The sequence below is a fragment of the Chlorocebus sabaeus genome, chromosome 16 (genome assembly GCF_047675955.1).
Source record: "Chlorocebus sabaeus isolate Y175 chromosome 16, mChlSab1.0.hap1, whole genome shotgun sequence".
Classification (NCBI taxonomy): domain Eukaryota; kingdom Metazoa; phylum Chordata; class Mammalia; order Primates; family Cercopithecidae; genus Chlorocebus; species Chlorocebus sabaeus.
Genome location: NC_132919.1, coordinates 42,989,008 through 43,013,003, shown reverse-complemented (window position 1 = coordinate 43,013,003; position 23,996 = coordinate 42,989,008). Strand labels below are relative to the sequence as shown.

Here is a 23,996-nt window from a genome sequence, read left to right as displayed (position 1 = left end):
TTGTTAAAGATTCTGTTGTATTCCTTTAAAAATGGTTGAGTTTTGTTCTGTTAGGCGGTTTACTTACTGGAAGATCAATTTTATCCTTTCGAGGTTTGCTTGGGCCTTGTTATGGTAGTTCTAGAGTAGCCCTCTCTCTAGGGATAGAGTAGCTCTACGCCTAAGCTGTGGCCTTGGCAGGGTCAGCTGAGTGCCTGGGATGTCCAGCACCATCTGTGAACTCTGGCTGGTTGGAACTTCAGTGTCTTTCAGCACTGGGCACTGTCTGGAATCTCCATTTATCTTCCAGCCTTCTAAGAGTTATTTGCAACTGGAGCTTGCAGAGTTTTGCCCTGCACAAATTCAGCTTGATATCTGGACAACGACTCAAGGAAACTGCTTTATGGATTTCTGAAGCATCCTCCCTGAGCAGCTCCCTCCTCTTCCATACCCTGCCCCACAAACTGCAGCCTTGTTGGTAGCTTGAAGTGTAATTTCTGTTTCCTCCACCCAGGCTGCTATTCTCTGGGCTTTACCTCCTTTTGTTGCTGTTTGGAAAGTGTCTCCAAGGAAACAACTAGGTGAATTCAAAGCTCATTTTCTTGGTTTCTCTTCCCTCAGGGATCACAGTCCTGTACTGTGTTCAGAGCCAAAAAACAGTTACCTTTATTCCTTTTCCAGTTTTACAGTTCTTTATGGCAGAAGGATAAGTCTAGTACCCATGATTCTGACCAGAACCAAAGATTCGCATTTTCATTCATTCTGTTACTGTGTTAGTTGCTTTGTTACTTCATTCATTCTGTTACTTTGTTAGTGGTTTATGAGGTCCTTTTTGATCTGGACTCTTGTCTAGCTCTCCAGCTTTGTTACAAGACTTGTGCTACCTGCATACCTGCCCCCACTATGCATATGTACGTAACTCAAGCTGGTACATGTATTTTATGTTGCAAACAATCAACTATTTTCATTTCTCCAAAGATGCTGGTGCTTTCCCCTTCTCTGGGCTTCCTTCATGCTGTATTCTCTACCTGTAACATTTGCCTCACCCCTTCCATCTCTCAGCTCCTACATGTTTCTCCAAATCAGCTGAAATATCACTTCCTCTAGTGCTTCTGTAGTGCTCACATAGCAGCCTGAACTTTCCCCAACCAAATATTGTATCAAATTTCATGATCTCTTTTTCTTTACTAGGAACTGGATTTGCCTGCTTGATTCTATTGATTTGCTTTCCCTTAGGTATGTGTCATTTTCCAGTTTCTTGCCTAACTGGTAATATTTATTTATTATATATTTATTATTTATTTTATTACATTATTATTGATTTCTGATAATATTTACTTATGGTATATGCTAAGTTGTTACAGTAAAGATTCTGTTGTATTCCTTTAAAAATGGTTGAGTTTTGTTCTGTTAGGCAGTTTATTTACTAGAGGATCAATTTTATCCTTTCTATGAAGGCAACGTGGGGGATCATCCTGCTCGATTATCAGAAACATTACTCACCCGCTATTGTACCACTTATGGAAATATCAATTACAGATTTAGGCTAGTAAAATTACTGGATAAACCTGCTCTTATGATACCCAGAGGGAATTTGCTTGAAATTCTACCCTAATAATTAGGCTGCACAAACCTTGCTTATATTGCTTTGGGTGTCCTGAAATGCCCTCTAACTACACGGCCTTCAAGGCTGATTTTCTCATTTCTGTCACTAAACTCCTCCTCCTAACCATTCCCTGTTGCTGATACCATCTATATGTATTTTGGGTGCTAGGTAATTATTAAAACCATCATAAACCTCATATCTCAAAGAAATGTATTTTGTTATAGTCTCATAAAGACATCCCCTGAAAAAACAGAACCGGATTTGAAAGTCTTAAACCTTTTATAGGTGTTTCTGTGACCAGGAAAAAAACTATCACAGAATTATGTTCCTATAGCTAGGCGTGAAGCTTATGCCTATAATCCCAGCACTTTGGGAGACCGAGGCGGGTGGATCACCTGAGCTCAGGAGTTCAAGATCAGACTGGCCAATATGGTGAAACCCTGTCTCTACTAAAAATACAAAAAATTAGCCAAGGGTTGCAGCCGGCATCTGTAATCCCAGCTACTTAGGAGGCTGAGGCAGGAGAATCACTTGAACTCAGAAGGCAGAGGTTGCAGTGAGCCAAGATTGCACCACTGCACTCCAGCCTGGGTGACAGAGCAAGGCTCTGTCTCCCCCCAACCCCCCCCCCCCAAAAAAAGTTCTTACAATGTGCCTATGAGATTAGGAGTGAAATCATAAGTACAGTTCTTCTGAATGACATAGGCTCAGAAGAGTTCAAACTAAACACATTGGGACCTCTTTAATTAATATAGTGCCTAGAGCCTAAGATACTGGAATATATAAGCCAAAGGCCTGGTAACCAGGTGGATGGAACCATGAAGTTGTAATAATATATTTTCATTTCAAAAGGACAGATACACACAGACTTCTCAACAGTAATTCTATTTGAAAGGGAATTCAAATATATACATGCAACTGCCTATTACAGGTAATGTTACACTTTACCCACAAAAATCCCCAAAAGATATAGTCAAGCAAAGTAAAAGGAAAAAAAAAAACGTGCTTGCCTTAGAAAACAGAACAAACAAAAAAAAGTACTTGACTTATGACTTAAAAGCAAGGGAAAGGAAAAGTAAGAGTAAAGGGATTTGAAAAATCTCTCTCTGAACCTATTCTGGTTCTGATTCAGGAAAGTACCATGAAGACAGAAACATACCTAAATTTATAGCTTTCTCGAAATGTACATGGTGCCTAGTGCAAGCTTACGAGTTGCTGGCACACTTCATTATTTTTATTATTTTTTTGAGACAGGGTGTCACTCTGTTCCTCAGGCTATAGTGCAGTGGCATGAACAAAGCTCACCACAGCCTCAACCTCCTGGGCTCAAGCAATCCTCCTGCCTCAGCCTACCATGTAGCTGGGACCACAGGCACATGCCACCATGCCCAGCTAAACACTTCATTATTTATAAGTTATTTTTCTTTCGAGTCCCTATTTAATGGACATAACTTCAGAAAGAAAAGCTGCATATCATATCTATAATCATATTAAGTTCCAGCAGTTTAAAAGAAAATAACTAAAATTCTGAAGCCATGTCTTACCATTGACGTCACCACCAAGGCTGGAGAGAATCCCATTGTGAGATAGAAAAAGAGTTCAACCACCTTATACCTGTAGGAACAGAAGTGCAGTTAATTTAACTTATGCATTTCTATAACACCTAACAATTTACATACCAGCCTTTCCTTTCTACTTTTGAGAAAGAAATGTAAACTCTTAACTATTCAAATACAATGTTATTTCTCAGTAGGCAACCACTGGGCCTCTAACTAAAAACAGTAGTTGAGTAATAAGGAACTAGCATTTCTTTCAGGGTTGAAAAGGCATCAAATCCCACATGCTACCTAGAAAATGTTTTCTGCCAGCCGGGCGCGGTGGCTCACACCTGTAATTCTAGCACTTTGGGAGGCCAAGGCAGGCAGATCATGATGTCAGGAGATGGAGACCATCCTGGTTAACATTAACACCGTGAAACCCCGTCTCTACTAAAAATACAAAAAAAAATTAGCCGGGCGTGGTGGGCACCTGTAGTCCCAGCTACTCAGGAGGCTGAGGCAGGAGAATGGCGTGAACCCGGGAGGCGGAGCTTGCAGTGAGCCGAGATCACGCCACTGCATTCCATCCAGCCTGGGCGACAGAGCAAGACTCCATCTCAAAAAAAAAAAAAAAGAAAATGTTTTCTGCCAAAAGTAGTTATCGTTTAACCCACTCCACCTTGTAAAAGATTTCCTCTTCTGATCCTAGAGTGTCTGCTTTCATTATCATTCCAATCCATAGCTATAAGTGAAATTCAGAAGATGAATGGAGATGCAGCCTGGAGCCTAGTTTATCAGCAAAAAGGAATGGCAAACCCTAAGGAAAGGACCTGTAATTCTGTTTGTCTCTTTATTTTGCAGCTGCACAGACTGTAATTTTAAGGTTCATCACATTAGACTACAAAAGATCTAAAAACTCTAAGAAATACATTGCACTGAAATTCAAATTACCTTTCAGCCTAATCAAACCAGACTATAAGCTCCTCAAAGGCAGGAACCAAGATTTAATTATGTTTTGATCTGTAAATCCTAGAATAGTACCTGACACAATTTAGGTACTCCCTAATGTCTGCCAAACTGATTGGCCAAGGGTGACTCATACCTCATTCATCGTGTTTTATACTCAAAGCCTACCATGAAATAATCATATAGGGGAAGAATGGGTTTATAGGTTTTGTTTACACCAGAAGGCCGGCAAAAGGAGAAAAGATAGTTGCCTTTCTTGACTTCCTAGTTTATTCAAGGATATAAATAAGAGATTTGAGTCCAAGAAGCAAACTGTTCCCTTGGACTTATATATACTATAATATATAACAGTACTCAGCAATGCTAATTATGGTAAAAAGGTATTTAAGTGAATTTCAGACCCAAAAAGTATGAAAACTACCATTTTCTTCTTCTGAAAGGGGAAAACAATTTGGTACTTTCTGATAAACACAAATTATGTTCATTTCTGAGAGCCATTCTGCCAAGCACAATAAAGAATTTAATGAACTGTAAATAAACCCAATGACAAAGATTTCATGGTTGTGTGTTTCTCAAATTCAAACATACAGGGTAACAAAAAGACCAATGGAATCAGAACTGGGGTGTTTGGGTCCTAATTTCCAGATGAGTCACTAATTTGATGCATATCCTAAATGTTCTGATTTTTTAATCATGAAGCTGGAATAGGGGACCTTGAAGGTCTCCTCTAGAGCGAAGATGCTAAATTTCAATAAGCTTTTGTTTTTATATTGCTCAATAATTAGGACTGTCAGCTATGAATAATTGGCTAAAAAGCAGTAACCTAGAGCTAGGATATTAAGAGTTCCAATGTCCTTCCCAACATCCTTTTTCTCAAGATACCCTTTTTGGAATACCCTATAGGCCCTTCTTTAGGTAAATATTGTGCTGGGCATTTAATACCTATTTTCTCCGATCTTCAGAAACACCTTGACAAGTGGCTGTTTTTCTCACAGGATGACTGAATCACAGAGAATAAGGCCAATTTGCCTCATGCTACAGAAATGAAGTCTGACGGACTAAAAAGGGGCTGGTCACCATGTCCCCTCAACTGCATTATACCACACCTGTACCACTCTTGTTTTTCCACAGCAATCTTTCCACTAATAATGGATACCAAATGGTTTTGAAAATTTATTAAAAATAACATATTCTATTTATGTATTTCTACTATTTTGAAGTATGAATAAAAGTAAATTATATTGCAATGCAGATAATATTTAGGCAGTCGATTTTAAAACTATCAAATGTAAATTATTTTCTCTTACTTTTCATGGTAGAGAAATACATAAATGGTTCCTCCAGCTGCCATAAGCCAGATAAACCAACGCATGTGAGATGCCAGGGGTCCAAGTTCACGAAGATTTAACCTAAAAATGTAAACATGACAACAAAGAACAGAAGTGATAAATGAAGGGAATTAATAGAACCTGTGTCATTGAAAACTGAGAAAGACTTAGGATAAGAGCAGGAAGAAAAGGCACTCAACACATCAAGGAGGCATTTGGGCAATTTAGGTAAAATTAAGCAACTCAAAGACAAATTTGTCAGTTGACCTTTAAGACTCAGAATTAGGCCGGGAGCTCACATCTGTAATTCCAGCACTTTCGGAGGCCGAGGCGGACGGATCCCTTGAGGTCAGGAGTTCAAGACCAGCCTGGCCAACATGGTGAAACCCCATCTCTATTAAAAATACAAAAATTAGCCAGGCATGGTGGCATGTGCCTGTAATCCAAGTTGCTCGGGAGGCTGAGACAGGAGAACGCTTGAGCCCGGGAGGCGGAGGTTGCAATGAGCTGAGATCACACCACTGCACTCCAGCCTGGGCGACAGAGCAAGATTCTGACTTTAAAAAAAAAGACTTAGAATTAGTTTCGATATGGTTTAAAAATAGAACCAGCTAAAAGCAGACAAGTAGAAGGGAGTCCCAGCACTCTTGTGATGCCTAACTTACCCTATTAGGCAGAATGAGGTCAAGACTGCTTGCCCTTTAATTTCTGACTGTGTATTTGGGAGTAGATTGCTTACAAAGCTTAATGAGAACCTGGAACAAAATCCTGAACCAGGATCACATACCCACACTGGATACCTAATACACAAACCAAGTATCTCCATTATCAATCTCTCTGCCAAGAGAGAACATGAGAAGAATTACTCCTGACATATATTATGGAAGACATTTTGTTGGAATTTAACCATGGACTGTTGTGAGGTCTGATTTTAAAATGCTGCAAATTCATTTGTACTAACTTCATATTAAGAATACATGAGAAGTTTGGGAACAGTGGCTCACACCTGTAATCCCAGCACTTTGGGAGGCCGAGGCTGGCAGATCACTTCAGGTCAGGAGTTCAAGACCAGCCTGGCCAACATGGTGGAACCCAGTCTCTACTAAAAACACAAAAATTAGCTGGGTATGGTGGTGGGCACCTGTAATTCCAGCTAGGGAGGCTGAGGCAGGAGAATCACTTGAACCCAGGAGGTAGAGGTTGCAGTGAGCTGAGAAAGCGCCACTATATTCCAGCCTGGATGACAGAACAAGGCTCTGTCTCAAAAAAATAAATAAATAAAATAAATGAGGCCAGGTGCGGTGGCTCACACCTATAATCTCAGCACTTCAGGAAGCTTACATGGGTAGATCACCTGAGGTCAGGGGTTGGAGACCAGCCTGACCAACACGGTGAAACCCCGTCTCTCCTAAAAATACAAAAAAAATTAGCTAGGTATGTGCCCATGGTGGCATGTGCCTCTAATCCCAGTTACTTGGGAGGCTGAGGCAGGAGAATCTCTTGAACCCAGGAGGCAGAGGTTGTGGTGAGCTGAGATCACATCATTGCACTCCAGTCCAGCCTGGGCAACAAGAGCAAAACTCCGTCTCAAGAAAAAAATAAAAATAAAAAATAAATGAGAAAAAAACAAATGTTGTCCTGATTATCTATAACTACAAAAGTCACATTTCCAAATGGAAAAAGTACAGCCTACATATCTAAAACTACAGGTAAAAAAATTGCCTACTGTCATATTTAACTCCTCAGCTCACATTTAAATTCTTTTCATTCATTTACTTATTTTAAATTAAAGAATTTAAAATAACTAAAGTAAGGAACCTGTTTGGAACACCCTGTAGGTTCCTACTGAAATAAGCATTGTTCTGGGCATTTAACATCCATTCATAAAGGCCTTTCAGTGTTCTTCTTCCAACATGAAGCCAACCTATAATTTAGTCAGATGCTGGGCAAAGATAGCACTTACTTTTTACTCCTTCAGATAATCAGGTTTCTTTTGAATCATTGATGCTGCATTAGCCAGAATCTAGAGGCATCCTGTTTCTAATGACTGCAGTAGATGATAGCAAAATATAAGCTTCTGAGTTTTTAAAACTGGATTATGTCTTGTAGAGGAAAGCTAATGTTTCTTTAATTAAGAGTTTCAAAGCAACAAAAGATTATATTTGATCAGCACCAAAAAGGCAGAAAGATCAAAGGCGCTGAACAGAATACTAGGTATTTTAAATAGTTAACTCATGTGGCCAGTTCTCTTACTCAGCAAAAGAAATGATAAACACACTTGCTATATAGTAGCTACTGCACTTGAGGTGAATTGAAGACAAATGGCTTAAATTTCAAAAACAGGCTGGGTGCGGTGGCTCACACCTGTAATCCCAGCACTTTGGGAGGCTGACGCGGGCAGATCACTGGAGGTCAGGAGTTTGAGACCAGCCTGGGCAATGTGGTGAAACCTCATCTCTACTAAAAATACAAAAATTAGCCAGGCATGGTGGCACATGCCTGTAGCCCCAGCTACTCAAAGGCTGACACAGGAGAATCACTTGAACCTGGGAGGCAGAGGTTGCAGTGAGCTGAGATCATGCCTCTGCACTCCAGCCTTGGTGACAGAGTGAGACTCTGTCTCAAAAAACAAACAAAGAAGCCGGATGTGGTGGCAGGCACCTATAATCCCAGCTACTCGAGAGGCTGAGGCAGGAGAATCACTTGAACCTAGGAGGCAGAGGTTGCAGTGAGCTGAGACCATGGGCCACTGCCACTGCACTCCAGCCTGGGCAACATAGTGAGACTCTGTCTCAAAACAAACAAACAAACAAAAATGGCTAAGCACGGTGGCTCATGCCTGTAATCCCAACACTTTGGGAGGCAGAGGCAGGCATATCACTTGAGGTCGGAGTTTGATAGCAACCTGGTATCGATAACATGGTGAAACCCTATCTCCACCAAAAAAATCAAAAATTAGCTGGGTGTGGTGGCACATGCCTGTAGTCCCAGCTACCTGGGAGAATGAGGTAGGAGAATGACTTGAACCTGGGAGGTGGAGGTTATAGTAAGCTGAGATGGCGCCACTGCATTCCAGCGTAGGAGACAGAGTGAGACCTTGTTTCAGAAAATAAAAAAAAAATAGGCCGGGCATGGTGGCTCACGCCTATAATCCCAGCACTTTGGGAGATCAAGGTGGGTGGATCACTTGAGGTCAGGAGTTCCTGACCAGCCTGGTCAACATGGTGAAACCCCATCTCTACTAAAAATACAAAAATTAGCCAGGCATGGCAGCACGTGCTTGTAATCCCAGTTACTCAGGAGGCTGAGGCAGGAGAATCTCTTGAACTCGGGAGGCGGAGGTTGTAGTGAGCCGAGATTACACCACTGCACTGCAGCCTGGGCTACAGAGCGAGACTCTGTCTCGAAAAAAATAATAAAATAAATAAATAAGCTTGCTTTCCTCATACATATTTACAGCATTTCCACTTAAACAATTCAATTTTCTAGTGTTCTGAACAACAGCAGAGGTACAGGGAAACAATATGGAGAGCAAAGGGTAATAGATTTCAAGAGTGAGCAAGCTATCTGCACACATGGTGAAACCCTATCTCCACCAAAACCTTTGCACTTCTTCTTGAACAATCCAATACCAAGATATTATAAACAGCAGCAATATTCTCCCCTTCAAATATGCAATCTGACCCAAGTACATCGAATGGGAAAAAAAATGCATGCATGTATGTGTTCAGGAGGAGGGAAGGTGGTGTACACATGAGGGCTGAGGGTGGGGACAAGAGGAAGAGAGGAAAGGAGGAGTGAGGAATTCTAATCATCAAATCACTACCTTCAAAAATAGGAAGACTGTATCTTACCATGGAGCATAAGAAGCAGCAATGAAGAAATAGATAACCATTCTATCACACATGTGAAAACAATGCTCCACTGTCCTAGTGAGGGGGAAAAAAAAGTTAAGTAAATTTTTCAGAAAGTGTTCAGATAGAAAGTACGGGTTATCACTCCACTATGTTGCAATTTCCATTCTTGTTCTTGTTCTTATGGCCTTTACACTTGTTCTGCCAAGGTCACACACATTTCTGTTGTTGCTAATGTTAAGAAGTCATGAGTAAAAGCTTTGTATTATTTTTTAGGTTGCACATACAATAGATACTCTCAGCATATATGAGACATAGGGACAGAGCCCCATGATAGTCAGGAAGTCTGAAGTGGTTAAAGCAAACAAACAGAATCTGTCTTTTCTGATGTTTTCCATTTCTTTTGGATCCCATCTAACAGAAAAATGAAGTTCCTGGAGGGCAGACCACCTCCCCCCCTCACCCCAGCTCCTATCAGTGCAGGGCAAAGTCCTGATGTTCAGTAAACACTCCCTGAGCTGAAATCACATTCTTTGTATCTTTTTAGAATGTATTTACTGTTTTTACTTCAAATATCCTGGTGTGGATAATAAACAGTAATAAAGGAAATTCAGAAACTAACTTAGGAAAAACAGTAACAAAAACAGAGAAAGGCGCATTTACTACAAAAGCATGGCCACCTGTATTTCTAAGCAAGTTCCTCCTTCCAAAACTGAAAAGTCGGGGTCTACGTACAAAGAGTTTGGTCCACTGAGGTCTATTCATAACATGGATTAGACGGAATCTGCCCTTTACTGAGGTAATTTAAAAGTACAAATTTGTAGTATCACCTTGAATCTATTTTCACTGTCCAAGCAGGTATAACTATAATTTGAGGGAACACCAGTATTAGACTTTGCCTCCCCCTACATGTAACTTTGACCAAAGCAAACTAATAAGGACTTGTGTAAGTGAAAAAATATACCCCATAAAGGCTGGGCGTGGTGGCTCACACCGATAATCACAGCACTTTGGGAGGCTGAGGCAGGTGGATCACTTGAGGTCAGGAATTTGAGACCAGCCTGACCAACACCGTGAAACACTGTCTCTACTAAAAATACAAAAATTACCCAGGTGTGGTGGCACAGGCCTGTAGTCCAAGCTACTCAGGTGGCTGAAGCACAAGAATCACTTGAACCCGGGAAGCAGAGGTGGCAGTGAGCGGAGATTGCACCACTGCACTCCAGTCTGGGCAACAGAGTGAGAATCTGTCTCAAAAAAAAAAAAAGAAAAATGTATTCCATAAATATATATACCTACCATGTATCCACAAAAATTAAAAATAAAAAAAAAGTTTTAATGGAATGAAAAATACATTTGTGAGAAAGAATGGGTTTCAGTCTACTAGTCATCAGAAGCTATAGCATACCCATAGATGACACTTTACGCCATAGGTCTAAAGAAGCGAACACTACATCAATGCTTTTCAAACTTGACTGCACATCATCACCTGGGGAACTTACAAAATACTGTGATGGCCTCTAGTTCAGAAGACTCTGAAGGGCTAGGAGGTGAGATAGAAGTTGGAGGAAGGGGAAGAATAAGTTTTTATAACTCCTTGGATGACTGTGATTCCTAGCAAGGTTTTGGGCCTTTCTAATTCTGTTTTCTAGATTGTTATATGCTGTTAGAGTAGGTAGACGGATCTGGAGTCTTATCCAAGATCTGCCACCGATCTCTCTGATTCTCACTTTCCTCATAGGTAAAGTGGAAATAAGATCTTTCTCATGGAGTATGTGTGAACATTAAATGAGATAATGTAGGCCACGTATCTAGCATAGTACCTAGCACACAGGAGCAGCTACCACATAATAAATGCTAATTCCCTTCTCACTTTTACTTAAATAAGCCTTTTTTGATATTTAAAAGTTTTAATGAAGAGCAAAAATCTACACATGGCATATGATTCTAGCAGTGCTATTCAAAGTTCAAGAGAATCTAGTTTCTATTACACCTCTGGCAGGGAGACCCAGAATACTGAAGTAGGTACCTACAACCTTTTATTGATCCAGAATCTAGATATCGAAGCCAAGCTTGCTGAGACAACCACAAGCACTAAATTGTGCCAAGAAGATAATAAAGTACTCTGCTTCTAACCTGGCCTCTGGGCGCTGCGGCAGTGTGTCCTAAGGAGCCAGGACAGGCACTTGTGTGGTTCTCTTGTGAGTGTCCCAAAGTGCCCTTGTGATTCAATGCTGTAGTTTTATTTTAAGCCCAGGAAACTGTCACCTTACAGGAAAAGGTAGCAGACTGCAAGCTATATGCAATATTGTAAAAGATATGGTGAAAAAAACCAGGACTTGGAGTCAGAGGTCTTGGAATAATCGGATTCTGCTGGTTTCACTGACTCAGACAAGTCAGGTCACTTCTCTGAGCCTCAGTTCCCCCAAATAAAAATTAAATGATTTGAATTAGATGATTTATAAAGATCCTCCCAGCTCTAAAACTCTAGGATTCTACATGTGAGGGAACCAGTAATCATCTCATAAATCTCAAATCCTGCTTGTAAATGAAGCATATCTTTTAATTATCAGATTGTTTGAATAGTTTGAGGTTTTCTTGGACATTCTTTAAAACCAAAAGGCATATTCGAGAATTTCTTTAAATTGCTCATAATCTGCTCTGAATCTTCCTGTTTTGAAAAGAAGTTTTGCCCTTTAGGGTTGTGCAGAATCCATTTCACAAGCAACCCATTCCCACCTCAATGGTGTGGTGCTCCAAAATCAATCCTTCACTCAGAGGAGGAAAGCTTTTATGTTCTTCTCGTTGGCAGGCCAAGAGCTATAGTATTGTTTTGAAAGTGCTTGACGGCTATTAATAGCAAAATATGTGAACTTTGAATAATATACACAAGACTTAATTCTGAAAGCTAAACTTTGCAAAATGGTAAACTCAAACAAGTATACCTCCATACTTCACACACTTGTGGGGTCTTTTGTAATTTTCAAGTTATTTTCAAGTACCTTATCTCATTCACCTATCACATTGACTGTGTGACTCAGGTATTATTATTCTCATTTAAGTGATACAGATACTGAGGCTCCACAAGGTCAAGTGATTTACCCAACATTAAAGAGTAGGGCTGGGCCTCAAAGCCTGCCTGCTGACTCCAAGCTCAGTGTGCTTTGTCACTACCCCACAGCTGCTGCTCCCATCATACCCTTAGTGTGCTTGATAGTATTGGAAAATAGCTCTCAGGTTTTTAAGTGGTAAGTCCTGGGGAATCAGTGAGGTTTTGTTTGGGGTTACCGAGCAAAGGCCTGCCTTTTTAGATGCATACTGGGGAGGAGTCCTCAAACTTCATCCAGTCCAAAGAACAAGTCCTGAATAATGGGATAGTATTCTAGTCTACAAGGCAGAAAAATGTCTACTCTTTGCCCTACTTGACTAAAGCATGCCAGTGTGGGAGGCTACCAAACATGTTGAGTCAACTATTTGAATCTGTTGAAACAGCATGCCATCCACTGTACCTTAAGTGGCTCTTTTTCCACGATACAATGTGAAATACTGTAGAAACGATGAAGAGGGCACAGAGTCCCATTCCATAAATCCATGCTGTTATCTTTTCCCAGCAGTCATCAGACAGCCGATGGAGGAGGGCACTGCCCACGATGGCCGGAACAATGAGGAACTGAGGGAAAGATAAAGAATGGTGAATGGAATATTCTGGCTTTTATGGAATTGAGTCTTTTACTAAAAGTACAGAGGTTTACCAGGAACAATTTTAGTAAAATAATCTTAAAGCAAGTATTTGTCTCTCCTGGATAATCATAACGAGAGCCAGATGAAATTAGCTGCTACACTGGAAAGCAGGTAATACCATTCAGGGCCCAGGAATTGTGCCAATCAATGGGGATACAATTAAGCCATCAAGGATGCAACATTACTCAGCTGTTGCAAAACAAATGTTCTTTATCCTATTTCATTAAATAAGGACATGTTTCATTCTACTTTATAATCTGATTTATAGTAATTACTTAAAAGATTCAAATAGCAAGCAGGCTGGGTGTGGTAGCTCATGACTGTAATCCCAGCACTTTGGGAGGCTGAGGCAGGAGAATCGCTTGAGCCCTGGAGTTCAAGACCAGCTTGGGTAACACAGCAAGACTCAGTCTCTACAAAAATTTAAAAAATTAGCCAGGCATGGTGGCAAACACCTGTAGTCCCAGCTATTTGGCAGGCTGAGGTGGGAAGACTGCTTGGGCCTGAAAGGCTGAGGCTATAGTGAGCCGTGATTGTACCATTGAACTCCAGCCTGGGAGGCAGAGTGAGACCCCGTTTCAAAAAAAAAATAAAAGCCAAGCATATACGCAGATTTTTCAGGGAGGTCCTCATTTTAAAACACCTGTCCTGTTGCAATTGAAATCTCAATATTTCAGGTCAGGATAATTGAACAAATCAAGTAATAGGTATTATAAAGTACATAGCAACACATACATACAAAAAGTCAATTGTTGAAGTTATACACCCTGATTTTCACTTTGGATCGGTACATTCCACCAATTTGAGAACTACTGCAGAGTGAGAGAGTTTTGGGGTCACTTCATTTTTAACAGAGCCTTTTAAATAAGCAAGAGCAATCCATTTCCAAGGCCTACCTATTCAAAAAATCCTGAGAATTTTAGAGAGAATTTTGCTTTCTGCACCATATTTCATAGTCCACATGGTCACAAACTTTAAGGTCTAGTCATATGTGTATGATTATGACTAGTAAACATCTTATAATGACAGAAACTCCCAGGAGAATAAATGACTTTATTAGATATTAGAATAAGTATACTTGACAATACAATCGTTAGCAATTTGCTTATCTTTTTTCTCCCCAAACCTACATTTGCCATCTTGCAACAGAATGTTAAATCCCCTAGATGAGACTGGCATGAGTTTTTCAGATGCTGAAATTTTCATTGGCCCAAGCAAAATTAGAACATTAAATACAATTGCATCTCTGTTGGGAAGCAATGGCCACTGTAGGGGTGGGAGTCTATGGCTCCCCTCCCTACTTCAGAGGATTTAAGTATATTTAAGTACAATAAAGTTTTTCATAAAACAAAATGTATTTCATTGAAAGGAATGCCCTTTATCTTGAGATCTTGAGATCATGTCCTTTCTACTTTTCATGTTTAAGTATGTTCTCTCCAGTGAAATGATGACAAAAGGGGTGTTTTGTTTGTGTTAGAAATATTATTGGTCCCTGAAATCCAAAAATTCAAGATATGGTTTAATAAGATTATATTTTCTGTTCTAAAAACTTAATATGGAGGTTTTGTCAGGTTTCCCTTAACTACAGTTTACACAAGTGTTCCTTAACCTGTGACACACTCAGAAGAGACAAGTTAGTTTATTCAGGTTCATCCTGAGTAAATATTATTCCTAAAGGTAAGCTGTGTGTCTCAGTATCTGAATAATTGTATTGTACCAACAGTGTCTATCATAGTTAAACTAGCCTGTTCTAAACATTCATTGTTAAAGAAGTAAACTGGTCTTTTCTCTATTTCTTGTTTTCAGACTGTATCCCAGCCACTATTTTTCCCTCAAAGTCACTAAATGCAAGGGAATAATGAAACCACAGATAAAGTAAAAAATTTATAATGATATAAGAAAATGCCATTAATGTCACATTAACAGGAAAACTGAAAATACATACATATTCACAAACACCCCCAACACAGACAGACACACACACACACACACACACACACAGAAATGCACTAAAGTGTTAACAGTTTATTCCTGGTTAGTTTTGATTTTCGTATACGTTTTTCAGTATTTTTTAAAGTTTCTAATAATGAGCATGTTTTGCTTTTATAATGCAGAAAAAAATTAACAAAAAAATTTACGGATCACATCAGCTTTTTCTTCACCAATATGGAATAACATCTCCTCTGGGGAGCAGTGGCCACTGTAGGGGTGGGAGGCCATGGCTCCCCTTCCCATTTCAGAGGATCACTTAATTTAAAAATGCATCTTTTTCAACAAATTGTGAACTCTCCTTGCCAAATGAACACAGCTGATTGTCTTGAAAAGGCGATTCATTTCATTCTAGGGGTGAGAGTCTTCATAAATAGGTGTCTTTGGTTTTTCTATAACTAGGGTATATACTATTACTATTCCCTTAAAGATCTTGTTGGAGAAAGCAAATCCAGGACAGAGCTGACTGTAGGTTAGAACACACAACGCGTTCTACATGCTTACATAGCTTCTGGTGACGTGACCCAGCACTGATTTCCTGGTAGATAAGGTCACAGAGATGGGTAAATCCAACTAATTGCGCTGAGGTTACTAGAGTAACTACCCCTTCCTCCCCCCAAAGCCCTGTGGAAAGGGTGGCAATGGCGGAAAACTTGTACTCACTGCGTGTGTGTAACAGTTAGCAGCATGTTCATAGCAAGTTGGCTTGTAGCGGCCATTGGCTGGAGCTCGATGGTTCATGAACCTGTAAAAACAAAAAGAACGTGATGTAAGAAAAACTCAAAGTGTGTGAAGAACAATGAGTAAACCTACCAGTGGGCATGTGGTCTATTCTAAGTGAGGAAGTGACTGGTGGAAATACCTAGTTACAGTAATAAAGCCAAAGCCACTAAAGAGGAGTCAAACGAGCCAACAGCAATGATCCTTAAGCAAATACCCTAGTTTACTAGATTAAGCAGTCTTTCAGTTTATTCAAAAGAAAAACCTTCTATAACCAAAAGCAAACTTCTACAACCAAAAGCAAACAGAAACCATATCCACCCCTTCAACTGGAACCCTCCTCCTCCATTCACACACATACACACACACACACACACACACAAGGTACAACCAAAAAGAAACAAACAAATTTTTCTAAATTTTATTGTCATTTAGTGAAAAGGGATACACTACATTTGAAAAACAAAGTTTCTATTTTCTCTCTTAAAATTTACAAAACTTTATACAGGCGCATCTTTAAACCCTACATCCCATGATTAACAGGCCTGTCCCACTAGTTTCCCTACATTGTATTACCTGTCACCAGACAGCTTAAATAAATGATGCCTGGCTACCTCCAGGCAACTTAAAACAGGAGGTATGTTCTTCACCTTCATGATTCCTGAATTCCAAGAGTCTGCTTCAAAGACCAAACACATGACTACTACCTGATTCTTTTGGCTACAAAATTCATATATACACACAAATGTGTGTATGTATCTAAATATCAAAATCTGTTACATATATAGACATATGCCCATATTCCACACTTCCCTTTAGGCTAACTTTGTGATGATCAGTAGTACAGCAAAAGACATGAATACCACAGAACCTAGAGAGGATAGCATTCTTCCATTTCAGTATGCTGAGTGAGGATGCCCTCCTCACCAAAAACCCAACCCATACCCACAACAGGTTTCATGAGGGACTCTGGATTAGTCTAACTCATCCTTTTTTTTCTCAGAAGAAGAGAAAAAAGCAGCTGTCTGAATAAAAGAAAGAAACAGATGCACAGAAACAGATGGAGGCAAAAAAAAAAAAAAAAAAGAAAAAAAAAAAACTTCAACAGCATTCAGGTCGCAGAGGTCCACTGCATTCCTGTGCTTAAGAGTCTGTAAGACGTCAACAGGTTTTGCACAATAAATCATCCTTTTGCTCAAGCTAGTTTAAAGAAGTGTGAATGGCAGGGGGAGGTGGTTGGTATTTTGTGCCACTAATGAGTTGTAACTACTCATTACCTTATTCATACACACAATAAAAAATGGTACAAGGCTGAACCAAATGGTAGAACCAAGTTGCCAAAAATTGGCTAAAACGCATGACCAAGCCATTTTAGAGAGTGCCCAGTTTACAAATAAAAGACCAGCCAATACTCTCTCCCTGAGTTAGGAAGAGCCTGTTATCCTTAGATCAAATAAATTTAAAAATAAAGTGGCAGCCACTATTAACACAATACAGATAGTTCAGGTGGAAAATCCACTGGGGAATGAATTTGGGACAGTGAAGATATTTCACTTGGCCCACTGATGGGTTAAGATATTTAACTAGTGTACAAAATATGTACTTACTGAGTATAATCTACCAGATGGTTTGAAAATCAACTGTTAAGAGAAATATACAGCTACTAGCTTCAAAATTTATCCAAGCTATTCTCAAATATAGTTAACTATTATCAAGCATCATCTTTTCTCCCCCTGATAGTATTTTAAATAATTTTACTATTTCCTAAGGGACAAGAGTGTTGCTATACAGTTCTTATTAGCAAAAAAGAAAATAATTACACTCTTGGGAAGAATGCTTTAAAAGTGTCCCAACTATTGGAGGATATACTACATCATTGCCCTGAGATATAACAACAGAGCTGTAAGTAGCATACCCTATTAGGAATTTTCAAGGGTAAACAGCAAGGCCCCAAGATGGCTGAAGTTAGATGAAATTGAAAGTGCTCTGTGTAGGGTGCAGTAAGTAGGATTTGTCTACCCACCACCAGGCTGCAGACTAAAATAGCAATTTATATCTCTGGCAGCCCAATCTAAAAATAGTCAAGCCATTACCCAGCAACAGGGATAGACTTTCACATTTTTTCCTAAAAACAAATAAACTGGATGGCCATGTTTATGACAGCTGAGTCCCTGATCACCTGGAATCATTCACATTAAAAAATAAAATAGAAAGTTATACAGAAAAATATCCCACCCATGGTGACTTAAGGCACTCTCTCCTGATGCACAGGGCAAGACACGGGCAATAGGGAAAGATAAGGGTAACTATCCTGGAAGCAGTTCTCTAAATCTGAGGCTCAGCAGGATAGACAGCATAATTGTTCTGCTGGGAAAGTACAATACAATTTTCCCATTTCTCTCTAACCTGCCAGGGTGCAATCAAGCCTCCTCCACAGCCTCCTGAAGAAATCACTCCTAAGACCTAAATGGAAAAGCAGATGTAAAATGTAAATCAACTCCCACACTCTGGCCTTCATCTCTTCCCCAAAAAAAGAAATGGGAAAGGTTCAAGTGCTGGTTATGGAAAACAGCATCCATTTATGGAAGACATCTCTATTTAAGGCGGAGTGGCCCTAATGGTTACTCAATGCCCGAGTAACCAGCAAGCTCTAGAGGGTTTGAAGGAAGGTGATTTAGTCCTGGGAGTGGGAATTGCACTTAATAAAACTACTAGTGAACCAGGGTTTTTCACTCATCCCTTCACTTTCTCTTTCAAAACTCTCCTGCCTTCCCCCTTGCCCAATGTTCTTATCACCTCCTCCTTCTCCCGTACCCCTCTCCCATGCCATGACAGAATTTCAAAACCGTGGAGGGAAAGAACAGATCAGAGGCCTGGGAACACTCCTCAGCACACTAACATACTTTAAATTCAGCCCAAAGCACTGTGCCCACTGAGTAGATCTGCAGCCCACCAGCAGATCTCAGAGGCTGATCTCAGTAGATCACATCCCACAAGTGTTCCTCATTCTCTGAGTGCAAGTACCATCAACACCACCTTCAAAACATATTTCAAATAAGTCCACCTCATCACTTGAGGTCGGGAGTTCAAGACCAGCCTGGCCAACATGGAGAAACTCCATCTCTACAAAAATATAAAAATTAGCCTGGCATGGTGGCGTGCACCTGCAATCCCAGCTCCACAGCTCCTACCTTAAATAAAGACCTAACATCTCAGGTCTGTGCAAATACAAAGTCTCTTAACTAGTCTTCCTGCTTGACCCCCTATAGACTCTCTTCTTTATATAGCAGCTACAGTTTTCCATTAGAAACAGATCAGGGGCTGGGCATGGTGGCTCACACCTGTAATCCCAGCACTTTGGGGGAGCTGAGGCAGGAGGTCGCTTGAGCCCAAGAGTTTGAGACCAGCCTGGGCAATATAGTGAGATCCCATCTCTACACAAAAAAAATGTAAAAATTAGCCCGGTGTGGTGGTGTACGCCTATAGCCCCAGCTACTTGGGACTGAGGTGGAAGGACTGCTTGAGCCTCGGAGGTCAAGGCTGCAACAGTGAGTTCTGATGGCACCACTGCACTCCAGTCTGGGTGACAGAACAAGACCCTGTCTCAAAAACAAACAACAACAAAAAACCCAGATCACATCACACACCCCAATCCCAGCTTAAAGTCTGCCTCTGGCTTCCCAAAGTGCTTACAATAGCACTGAAACAGTGTTCATAGGCCCAAAAGCCCTGAGTGGTCTGGGCCTCACTCCCCCTCCAGTCTCAGGGTGGCATCCTTCTCTCTCTCCACCCTCTGGCTATACCACCTCTTTTCTGCTCCTTAAACACATCAAGGTTGTGTCTGCCTCTGGGCATGTGTACTTGCTGTTTACTTCTGTCTAGGATCTTCTCCAGAATGCTCAGCTCTCTTCTCATCCTTTCAGCTCAGCTCAGATGTCACCTCCTCAGAGAGGTTTTCCAGACTATCCTAACTGAAGTATCATTTCAACCCTCCATATCCAACCAGAGCCCTGTGTCACAATTGGTAAGACTTTGATTTGTTTTAGCTTATTTTTTATTTCATCTTTTCCCACTGTAGTGTGAATTCCACAGGCTATCTTGTTCACCTTTCCATTACCAAACTCAAGTACAATGCCCAGCTTATTGCTAGAGCTTAATGATTGTTGAAAGAATAGAAAGACATTCCAGCTACTGCTGAACTATTTCGTCTTAACAAAGATATCCCATAGTCAATTAGTTTTACTGTGGACCCGGCAGGTTCTGTAAGTAAGAGAAACACGCAGCCTCGGAACCAAGAGAACCCCGAATCTCACAAAAAAACACTTAAAAGCCAAGACAATGGATGTTCCAAGGGCCCCTTCAACATCTCTTATGTTGCAATGTATGAGTGCACCCTTCTTACTATTAGCTCCCCTTTATGACTGAGCCTATTTGTTCAGGAAAAGCATCCATTGTCAATAGTGCCAATCTTGACTTCATTATTAAATAAAGGAAGATGGCGTATATAAGGAGACTACCCCATGCCTATGATTTAGTGCTTTAAGAACTTGGGGAAAAAGACAATAGGTAGCCCTGTAAGATTCTAATACTTTAGATTAAAATGCTTTCCCACATATCCACTTTTGAAGCTAGCTACATGATCATGAGGTTGGGGCTGAGGAAAAGGGCTTTTTTTCCCTTGGATTTCTGGTTGCAAGACTTGAAATGAGTACACACCAACAAGAAGATACAGTAGAAGTTCTGTGGATCTTATACCTATATGCAATACACACAGATGTGGTGTGGGCAGGGAGTTAGAGAGAGAAAGAGGTGAGCTAGCAGCATGAGTGGTGGAGAGACAGACATGAAGTTGAACTCTTGGATCTACCCCTTCCTAGCTGTGCGACTATGGGCAAGTTTCCTTTCATTCTCTAAACCTATTTACTCTTCTATCAAATGGGTATAAAATTTATGTCTTCCAGAGTTACAGTTGAGGATGAGTAATATACAAGTGCCCAGCCAGTGCCTGGCATAGATAAATGGCACTCAACAAATGTTAGTAGTTATTGCCATCAATCAGAGATGCTGTGAAGGGGAGAGGACGACTTTGTGTTTGTCTATGTGTGTGTAGGTATCTTGGGGATACTCAAGTGTGAAACAGATAAAACAAGGAAGATAAAATATGCCTCTGTGTTCCAGTGGAATTTTTCACATCCTAAGTTTGTTAAGAAGCCATCATTGCGTAAACCCCTCCTTGTGCTCCTCTATTCAGTCCCAATAAATCTATCAGGGAGGAAGCACATCTCCCCTCAAAGACAGTGTGTTTGTACCGTCCTCCAGTTCCTTTGTAATTTACCTACCTGGGAATGCTCAGAAAGATATATCATGAACACAGCATTAAAAGGTGCAGAATAGTACCCTCAGCATTTTAATGTGTGAACCACAAAAATCAGGACATTCTTATTACATTACTTTTTGTTTACAGGCTTTATTTCCAAGTTAAAATTGATGCTTAGAAATATGTTTCCAACCTAGCCTATGATAGAGAACCAGGAAATTATGAGATCACACAAATCTTCAAAGAAAATCAGGGTGGGTCTAGATGTCATCAAGAAAGAAACTGTTAAATATCCACTGAGCAAAACACAAGCCCCCAAGAAAATTACAGTCTATGCCACACCAAAAGAAAATGCCTGTATTTTTAGTTTTTAAGTTAATAATAGAGAGCGCAAAAATCACATTACAACTGTGCTAATAAGGAATGGATCAGTGTCCAGCAAAAATAATTAAAAAGTCAGTTCGATAAGCTGAGAGGGTAGCATTCTAAATGAAGTTGTTTTTTGTTGTTGTTGTAACACTGTTTTAACATTTGTGCAACAAATAATTGAACAGGGTCTTTTTTTTTTTTCTTTTTAGAGAATCCAAAGGAATAGGTAAGAAAGACAAACTCTTAAATAAGGAAGAGGCAATTTCACAGAATATTGCTACTGTTCTCTGAAAACAGGAAGAGCACAGACGTGTAGAGAAGTAAAACCAAATCAAACAAACCACATGCACAGGGCTTCACTGATCATGCCTGAGTGCATGTTACATTCTCTCTAAAAGCCCCTCCGGTCTTCATTTCTGACATCAGGTTCTAAAGTCGGAACACTACGGTTCCATTTTGCCATTAGACACACCGATATGGAGTTCCCACTGGGGGAACAGTGCCAGGCATTCAACACCCTGACTGATAAGCAATATATTCAGAAGTCAATCCAAGTCTTCAAGCTGATCCCCTTCCTGGTGGCCCAGACCATGTCAACTCTTCTGTGCATTTGTTGCCTCCTTTACCCTTTGGGACTAGGGGAGGAATGAGATGGGTGAGTGGGCAGTGAGGGTATGGAGACTGGAAAGAAAAAAAAATGTGTACTTTAAAATTCGGAAATAAAAGGTAGTGTCTAAAAACTCAACAACCTTCTGGGGAGATTTCATGCATTTCTTACAATTTCCCCTGTCCCTGCACCCCCAGCAAACCTGCTGGTGGTGAAGGTCCGGGAATTTACACAAAGGGATGCGGAGTTACCACAAGCCCTGGAGAGGTGAACTTTCACCCACTTAAACAGAAAAGAAAAGCCCGGAGTTCCTCTCAGAGCCTTGGGCTAACCTCCATCCATTGTTAGACGGTGGAGCCCCAGAAGGGAGTAAGGCCATGGCGCCCCCCAGCACGGCATTTCCACCAGCTCTACAGTGAATGAGCAGCCGGCCAGCCTTCCGGTGGCGCCTCCACGGTTCCTCCTCCTCGTTTCCGAACACCGGCGCCTCCACAGCAGGTCTCGCCATCCGAAAGCTAACATGCCCCTTCGCAGAGCCCAAAATAGCACCGCCCTGGGACGCTCAGCTGGAGAACCAGCAGGGCCCCTACACGGCCAGGCAGGGCTAAGCTGGCGGAGCGTGCCTCAGTTTCCCTGTTCCTAGGGCCGTTCATAGACAAAGCACCCAAAATGCCTAGCACCCCGCTTTACGACAAATCTCTCCGCAGGGCGCCACCCGGTTCCGCGCGCCCCGGGAGACCCCCCCACCTTGGAGGTAAAGGGATGGAGGCCAAAGCCAAGTCGGAGGACTCGGGGGCGGCGCCCGGGGCTGGGGTTCGGGTTTCCAGAGAGAGCCAGAGCCCACCCTGTATGGGGATCGGGAGGGTGAGCCCCAGGAGCAAAGGGATCCCCGGCAAGGAGGACAGGCTTGGGGTCCAAGGTCCGGGAATCCATCCGAGGTCCGCAGATCGCGAGGGGAGACCCCGGGTCAGGCAGGAGCTCCCATCCTCGGAGGAAGGGGATCGCCCAGGGACAGCAGGCTGGGGAATCCCCCGGGAGCTGATCCCGGGCCAAGGTGCGGGATCCACCCAGGATGGATCCAGGTGAGGAGCGGGGAGCCATGCGCTTAACGGCGGGACTTGGGGACCCGCTCCTGACACGGGCAGCGGGACCGGGACGCCATCCCTCTCACCGCTGGAATCGATTCTTGAACCGCATTGATCCTCTGCTCCTCCTCGGGGGCCAGGAGCTCCGTCTCGTCAGCACCGGCGGCCGGGCGCGCGGCCCTCATGGGCTTGGGCTGCTCCGGAGGCCGCCTGCGTGTCCAGCGGAACCCTTCGGCCGGGTAGGGTCGGAGTGGGCCAGGCCGGGGGTCGGGACAGGGCTGGGGCCAGACCGGGCGGCTGGGGGCGGGAGGCAGGCCGCTTCAACGGCCCCGACGCCTCCCGCCTCCCGCCTCCCGCCTCCCCGGCTCCTGCGCCCCGCCCCGGAGCACGGCTCCGCCCCCGCCGGCTCTGTTCGCCTGCGTGCACCCGCGGTCGCCGGCGCGTCAGCGCGCCTGTCAGCCAATCGGCACCCCGAGCGGCGCGGCGGCTACCCTGCCATTCATTCCCGCTGGGCTCGGGCGGCGGGGCGGGGCCTCGCGGGGGAGGGGCGGGGCGAGGGGAAGGGGAGGAGCGCGGGAACGCGGCACCCTTCTGTAAGAGACAAGTTGGAGAAGAGACCGAGGGAGGGAGAGAAGTGGTGAAGGAGGAGATGGACCAGGAAATTTTAAAAGCATTGTGAAGAAAATAGCAGCAAACAAGCAGGCCTACCTCATTCATTTTTTCTTCATGATTCATTTCTCCATCCCTCCATTCATTTATTCCTTCATCATTTTGAGGGCCAGCTCCCGCGAGGCTATTGTGAGAGGATCCAGGGCCGAATGAAAAACCTGTCCTTGTCTGACCCATGAGGGAGTTGAGGTCTCTGAGCCGTCTTCTAACTCCGAGATTCAGTGAGAT

General features: G+C 42.1%; 1 protein-coding gene across 2 annotated transcripts in view; it reads right to left on the bottom strand.

The window, feature by feature from the left end:
• Positions 1 to 23,482, bottom strand: part of MMD (monocyte to macrophage differentiation associated) — a 29,193-nt gene extending 5,711 nt beyond the window's left edge. Inside the window, exons 1-7 of one of the 2 annotated variants that reach the window (XM_073004922.1) lie at positions 23,186 to 23,482; positions 22,347 to 22,540; positions 15,665 to 15,746; positions 12,781 to 12,941; positions 9,272 to 9,346; positions 5,397 to 5,498; positions 3,130 to 3,199 (exon numbers count right to left, since the gene is read on the bottom strand). In XM_073004922.1, coding sequence (XP_072861023.1) covers positions 3,130 to 3,199; positions 5,397 to 5,498; positions 9,272 to 9,346; positions 12,781 to 12,941; positions 15,665 to 15,746; positions 22,347 to 22,540; positions 23,186 to 23,284 — 783 coding nt within the window. In that variant the 5' untranslated portion in view covers positions 23,285 to 23,482. The remainder of the gene's footprint in view (positions 1 to 3,129; positions 3,200 to 5,396; positions 5,499 to 9,271; positions 9,347 to 12,780; positions 12,942 to 15,664; positions 15,747 to 22,346; positions 22,541 to 23,185) is intronic. The other variant, XM_008011410.3, reaches the window with a different exon arrangement.
• Between the last annotated feature and the right edge of the window lie 514 nt (positions 23,483 to 23,996).